This window comes from Naumovozyma dairenensis, chromosome 8 (genome assembly GCF_000227115.2).
Source record: "Naumovozyma dairenensis CBS 421 chromosome 8, complete genome".
Classification (NCBI taxonomy): Eukaryota; Fungi; Ascomycota; class Saccharomycetes; order Saccharomycetales; family Saccharomycetaceae; genus Naumovozyma; species Naumovozyma dairenensis.
Window position 1 is genome coordinate 118229 of NC_016486.1, and position 7181 is coordinate 125409.

General features: G+C 32.8%; 4 protein-coding genes across 4 annotated transcripts; 2 read left to right on the forward strand and 2 right to left on the reverse strand.

Annotated features, from left to right (window-relative positions):
- Nucleotides 1-485: 485 nt before the first annotated feature.
- NDAI0H00510 (uncharacterized protein) lies at nucleotides 486-2681 on the forward strand (the record flags this gene model as incomplete). The annotated part of the gene is made up of 1 exon (XM_003671420.1): nucleotides 486-2681. One exon carries the CDS (start codon nucleotides 486-488, stop codon nucleotides 2679-2681), a length of 2196 nt encoding a protein of 731 aa, XP_003671468.1.
- Nucleotides 2682-3124: 443 nt separating this feature from the next.
- NAT2 (Nat2p) lies at nucleotides 3125-3814 on the reverse strand (the record flags this gene model as incomplete). The annotated part of the gene is made up of 1 exon (XM_003671421.1): nucleotides 3125-3814. One exon carries the CDS (start codon nucleotides 3812-3814, stop codon nucleotides 3125-3127), a length of 690 nt encoding a protein of 229 aa, XP_003671469.1.
- A 461-nt stretch (nucleotides 3815-4275) lies between these two features.
- RPL24B (60S ribosomal protein eL24) lies at nucleotides 4276-4743 on the reverse strand (the record flags this gene model as incomplete). The annotated part of the gene is made up of 1 exon (XM_003671422.1): nucleotides 4276-4743. The coding sequence occupies one exon, from the start codon at nucleotides 4741-4743 to the stop codon at nucleotides 4276-4278; it is 468 nt and encodes a 155-aa protein (XP_003671470.1).
- Nucleotides 4744-5899: 1156 nt separating this feature from the next.
- Nucleotides 5900-7153, forward strand: GPC1 (glycerophosphocholine acyltransferase; the record flags this gene model as incomplete). The annotated part of the gene is made up of 1 exon (XM_003671423.1): nucleotides 5900-7153. The coding sequence occupies one exon, from the start codon at nucleotides 5900-5902 to the stop codon at nucleotides 7151-7153; it is 1254 nt and encodes a 417-aa protein (XP_003671471.1).
- Between the last annotated feature and the right edge of the window lie 28 nt (nucleotides 7154-7181).

Sequence of the window (7181 nt, forward strand, 5' to 3'; positions counted from 1 at the left end):
TGCCGTTCCGAGGAGGGTTTTCTTCTTTACTTTTTTTCTTTGGGCGGCTATTACCTTACTCCTAGGGCTTGAAGTAGTAAAATATTAAGTACAGGGTTGGGAGCCAATACCCTATACCCCTTGGGCACTGGGCCCCAGGGCTCCAAAAAAGGAAAATACTGAAACCGTTTCTTTTTTCTCTGCAAGTACTAATTACTTGCTAGTATTGTATTATATGTACGTATGAATATATAGAAGGAGGTATATAGTGTATGTGTGTAACCACAATTGTACAAAATATAAAGTAGTCATATGAACTATAGAAAATAGACTACACTACAAGACAAAGGACTGTAACAACTGCTACCCAACAACTGCTACGAATAAGATTGCGAGAGGAATACATACTGGACTCGTATTTAATATATCTGATTTATTCCATTGCTAACAACTAACAATCCGAGGATTTACCATAGCTATCACAACTACCAACCGCCACATATATCATGGGACTGAAAAAATTCTTCAAATTGAAACCTCCTCCAGAAGATACAAAGGAACAAAATAGAGAAAACTTAAGTGAATTGGGATACACTGTAAAGAACCCAAATAAAAAGAAACATGATAAATTCAGTGCATATGGGAATTTTGCAAGAGATAGAAATCAACAAAAGATATATGCACCTCCTGGGTATGAACCACAATTCACTTCAGATAATGAGTACGGATTACAACAAGATCAAGGTGCTGAACCATACGCACAAGATGATTTAAACAAATCGACGGTCGACAATAATCATCATCATGCAAGAGATCCATATTCTTCCTCATCTCCTTATGCGTCTTCATCGTCTCCGTCTACGGACCCTTATTTATCATCTGCTTCAACAACTGCTGATCCTTATTCAGCAAGAAGTGAACCTGAAGCATTCAATTATTCCGATCCGATATGCTCAATTCAAATAAAAAAATTAAATGAAAGACAACAACAACAAAGAAATGCACCTTCTCGTACAATGCGTACTAGTAATACTTACACATCTTCAATGGGGAGCTATAACTATAATAATAATAATAATAATAATAATTTAAATACTCATACTAATCGAAATTATCCCATGACAAACTCTTATAACGGCTATAATCAATCAAGAGAAACTTCCATGGATCCATATGCAAATGTTCATTCTTCTTCTTCTTCTTCTTTGCCAGATAATGAATCAATGGATTTAAACGCTGTACCTTCAAATAGATCAAATTTAAATAGAACAATAACAAACGCATCTATGGATTTAAATAATCCTCCTATATCATCATCATATGAGCATCCGCAAAATAAACAACAACAACAACAACATACAAGAACTAGGCCTTCAAATGCAGCAGTCAATAGAAGACAACAACAAAATAATATAATATCTCCATCTCCATATACATCTGCGTCTCCATCTCCATATGCATCTATGCCCGCATCGACTTCAAATTCAAATAATAATATTTCTAACTCCAAAAATCCATATTCTTCAATGAGTAATATTAATAATGATCCATATAACGTAACAACCCGAAATACTACTATTACATCCGCATCGGCACCATCTATTACTAGACAATCTTCATCAAATCCATATAATAGACGTTCCATCAATAATAATAATAACAATACATATTCCATACCGACAAACAACAATAACACCTTGAATGTATCAGAATTAGATAACGAATCAATTGCCCATGACAATGATGATGAATCTACAATGAGAGCAGAATTCGAATTTGAACAAACTTTCGTACCACTATCTCAACAACAACAACAATCAGAAAATGACATAGATTTAAACGCAACGATACAGGAGGAACAACAAGATGATGGTTACAACCAAAACCAATATGATTCATACGATTGGCAACAACAACAACAACAACAATACAGAGGATACAAAACATTTGAAGAATTACAAAATGAAGAAGCCTTAAGAGAACAACAACAAGAAGATGAAGAAGTTGATGAAATCAAACAACAAATAAAATTCACAAAGCAAAGTTCAGTAGCATCCACTAAAAACACTTTAAAAATGGCACAAGATGCTGAATTAGCAGGTATGAACACAATAGGAATGTTAGGTCATCAAAGTGAAAAATTAAATAACGTGGAAAGAAATTTGGATCTTTTAAAAGTACAAAACGTGGTAGCGGATGATAAAGTTAGTGAATTACAAAAATTAAATAGAAGTATACTTGCCGTTCATGTATCTAATCCATTTAATTCCAAGAGAAGAGCTCGTGAAAGAGAGGCAAAATTAAGATCAAGGAAAGAACAAGAAAAATTAATGTTTGAAGAAACTAATAATAGGTTATATAATTCTACTCAAAGGATCGAAGGTGCGTTGAATGGTCCTGATAGAGATGATTTGATGCAAAATACTTCAATGATTCGTGAAAAATATAAGAAACAAAATATTTTGGAACAAGCTAAAAGGTATCAATTTGAAAATGATGAAGAAGATGATGAAATGGAATTTGAAATTGAAAGAAACTTGGATCAAATTCAACAAATTAGTGGGAGATTGAAAAAATTGGCTGTAGCAACGGGAGAAGAATTGAATTCTCAACAGGAAAGGTTGGGTAGAATTGAAGAAGATACTGATAGAATGGATATTAAGATTCATATGAATACAACGAAATTGGCTGGTATTAGATAGTGTTGGCTTACTTTTTTTTTCTTTACATATATATATATATATATATATTTATACAACAATTTTATTACGAACTTCTTCCTTATAATATGATTGTAATAAATTGACTTTATATGTGGTGTCTTATAAAAAAGATTGAGTAAAGAGTTAACTATCATTTCGCTTACGGATAACAGAGATGGAAATATTGGGTATGTTTCCATCAAACATACTTACTTCCACACTTTATACTGCAATTGGTTTCTGATACTATACCCAAGGTTGTTATTCAGCAATACTAGTAAATTATTTACATATATATATTTTTAATAATATCACTTTAAGTAAATTTAAGAGTGTCAATATTAAAAGCTCAATTAATATCTATAAGTTGGTTTCGTATGTGTATGTATCTACAAGATTTATATGAACTAAGTATGAACTAATGATCGATAACTAAGTGCAGTTCACATTATTCCATTAAACCATTTATGTTTCTTTGTAATTGTGGTGCTAGGGTGAATTTGATTTGGATCTTTAATATTCGGTTTTATAATATCGTTAGGGTTCGAAGTTCTATACCTTAGAGGAGCATTCGTACCCAGAGTATTTGTAACATTGCTCTTCTTACCCAATTGGAACCCCCAATGTTTTAATATTTTAACCATACCTGGAGTTATAGCTGCTGTTAATGGTAATCTAACAATGATTAAACTTTTATGAATACCATAAGCAATTAAAAATTCAGTCAATAATGGACTTCTCTTAAACGAGTCCCATCTAGAAAGCGAGCCACTTTTCTTGTCATTTTCATCAAGAACAACTTCATTGTCATCAGTAATAGGCTTCTCTTTCATCCCAAGAATTTTCTTAGCTTTCTCTTTATAAATTTCAATCTTGTCTTTACCTAATGAATGAACCAATAAGAAACATAAGGGTAAATCGATCAAAGTTAATCCAATATAAATAAACAACGCAGTATAACCATATTTACTCATTAATGCCTTAATACCCTTTTTATTTATAACTGTACTGGAATTTGGTGCCTGCTGAGTTGCGAATCTTCTTAAAGGTTGTGTTCTGAATTTTCTTCTAATTGGAATTGACAAAAATGGTGACAATCCATTTCGAAGAGTTTTTAATCTGGAGGAAAACATGAAATATATATTTAAGTCAAATAATGTACGGTGGTTTCATATATAATTTCCATTTCGAAGAATGATCTTGCATTCCGTTCTTTTATAAATTGAAGATCTGAAAAAAAATCACTTGCTATTATTATTGTTATTATTATTATTCTTTTTCTTTTTGAAATCCAAAACACGCGACGAGTTATAGTGTCAATACTGAGGGGGGAGGGAATAAAGCTACATGCAAAATAGTTCACGTCACATAGTAGTACTGAAATGAAATTAAAATGAAACAACTATGAATGTTCTTGCTACTTTTATAATGAGAATATCTGTTTTTGTTTTTTTCTTATTAAGATGATAAAGGGATAAAAAATATACAATGTATAAAAAATAAAATGATCATGGAACTAAAAAATTAGTTTGTAAATTTTTTTTTTTTAGTTTCATAAAGACACTAAATTTCTAACAAAATAAAGTATACTTTCTTAACGGGAAGTAGCAGCAACCTTTTGGAAAGCACCCTTAGCACCTTGCTTAGAGACCTTGGCACCACCGGAAGCAGCCAACTTAGCCTTTTCAGCCTTTCTGGCAGCCTTGTCAGCCTTCTTCTTTTCCTTGTCAGCCTTCTTCTTTTCTTCTCTAGAAGCCTTTTTGACTTCTGGTTTCAAAGATCTTCTTTCTTTGATCAAATCTAAAGAAGCACCAACGATTGGTCTTTGAGCCTTGACGGTCTTTCTAGATCTCTTCTTGGCGACTTCTTCAGTGATACCTTTCTTGTGGTGTCTTCTGTATAAAACAGTCCAAGCAACTCTTCTTGGGTTCTTTCTTTGCTTGAACAAAGAAGCAGATTTAGAGTTTTGGAATCTGAAGATCTTAGAGTCACCACGGACAAATAAAGTACCTCTGCCTGGGTAGATCTTAGCACCTGAAAAGGAATCAATTTCAACCTTCATTATGAATTGCTGTTTTTAATTTTATATTAATGAGTAAACATGAAATAATAATATTGTTAGTAAAATTGAAATTAATAAAACCTTAAACTTCTAAGGAATGTGCATTAGTGAAAGAGAGAGCTTCGAGACAATTCAGGTGATTTCTATTTCTTAGTTGCATTTCAAAATTTCGTTAATATCATTGCTAAGTCGATTTATCGTAGTACACTTTACCGAGCCCAGTTCACTATATTTTTGCTCTTATTATTTAGTGTCTAAAGGTTCGTACGTCATACCTTAATATCGGATCGATTCCCTGGCAATATGTTGAAACTTTACAATATTAAACAGACGAGCTTAGGTTAAATTCTTCAGTATATTTCTCATTTCTTCTCTCAGGCTTGATTGTCACTTATTTCGTATCAAATTTGACATTCCTCCTATCTCCCTTGTCCTTATTTTCATGATATTAGATGACATACCTCTTGATATCGTCGTTGGGTTCTCTTCTTCTAATAATTGAAGTGCATACTGAACGTACACCTAATAATATAAATAGTACTTAAAGCTACTATATCTTTTGTCTACGTACGTACAATACTTACAACGCCTGTCTGCCTGTCTTCCCGCCTATTGCTCACAAAGAACCACAACTAACCATCGCCGCGGTTCGCCCTCTGTCTACGAGTCTGTCTTTCTGTTGATGATCCAAAAGGAGTGCTGCCTGAGTGGCTTCTCTCTGGCTCACACTGCCAACCACAGCCCTTTCCGTGACTAGATCTTGTCCTCTTTCCCTGTTGAGTTGCTATGCCCGCTTGACTTTTGTCAGGCCGAGTTGCAGCAATTGCTGCCCAGCAAACATTCTGTGTCCTACTTCTCGGGTTTTTCTAAAACAAATAAATAAGTGAAAAGAACACTCAAAATGTTTGGGTGTAACCTAAAACTGGGAAATGTACGGATGTTAGTTGTCTTGAATATTTTAAGGGAGCCTTTCTTCTTTGAATATTTTTTTTCACATGCATTTTGGAATTAATGTAAAAAATACCTACGTAGTATTTAAAGAATATTAATAGGTATTTGGGGCATCCCTGAGTAAGTAAGTAAAGTACATCGCAACAGTAACAGTAAACAAGAAAAGAAAAGAAGAGCCGAAAATCACTAATAACCTATCGCAAAGATGCTAGAGGTAGATCTTAATATTAAAGAGGATTCAACAGTTTCCTTAATGAACATTTTGGAATTTTTGGATCCAATAGCTTCAAAAGTTTCAACCAGGTATTATCAAGGACATAAACGTGTACTATCGAGAAATGACCTAAGAGAAAAAATTCGTAACGGCAATAAGAAGCTAAGTGAGTTGACATCAAAAGAAAAAGTGGAAGAATGGAAGCTAAAAGTTCTTGAAAGAATAAAACATTTAGATAAGACTTTAGATTCTATATTTTTCAAAAACAGCTCCACTCTAGAGAAAGCTTTTTATCCATTTACGCTTTTCAATATTTTATCCATCGGATTCATAATGGGGAAATTTCCAGAATGGTTTCATGTATACTATACTTTAGTGTTGTTTTTCCTTATGCCAATAAGGTTTTACACGTACTACAAGATCCAAAGTCATTACTATTTGGCTGATCTATGTTATTTTGTTAACTTTCTTTGTCTACTATTTATATGGCAATTCCCAGAATCTACAAGTCTTTTCCAATCATGTTTTGCCTTCACGTTTGGGTCGTTAGCTTGGGCAGTTTTGACATGGAGAAATAGTCTAGTCATACATTCAATAGATAAGACTACTTCATGTTTTATTCATATTATTCCTCCTACAGCAATGTATGTTATCTTTTATGGGATTAAAGACTCATATAGAGAAGAGAGATTTCCAGGTGCTATGGCTTCCAAGACTTCCATCAGTATGAAATCAAACATCATATGGACATCATTCTACTACTTAATATGGCAAATACTATACCATTATTTTATAACATTTAAAAAATCCTCCAAAATTAAATCCGGACAAAGAATGACCAGTTTTGAGTATTTAACTACTCATCAATTTAAAGATTTTTGGGCGGCAAAATTACCTTCTCCAATCCCAATGATAATTTATACCATTCTACAATATTTTTACCAACTTTTCACAATGTTACTTTGTTCTATTTGGATTCGTTATAAAAAACTTGCCCTTTTCTTCCTAATGTCTATCTTCCTTATTGCTGCACATAATGGAGCCACTTATTATATAGATTATTATGGTAAAACATTCAAGAAGGAAGTTGATAAATTGAAAATTGAGTTGGAATTATTACAACAAGAATTAAATGATAAAAATATCCAAATAAATTATTTGAATATTGAACTCGATAAAGAAAGCAGTAATTCGATCATAACTACTGGCAGTACCACAAGTATCGCTGGTAGCTATACTGATTAATTTCATACCAAGATAAAAAAAAAGTTAT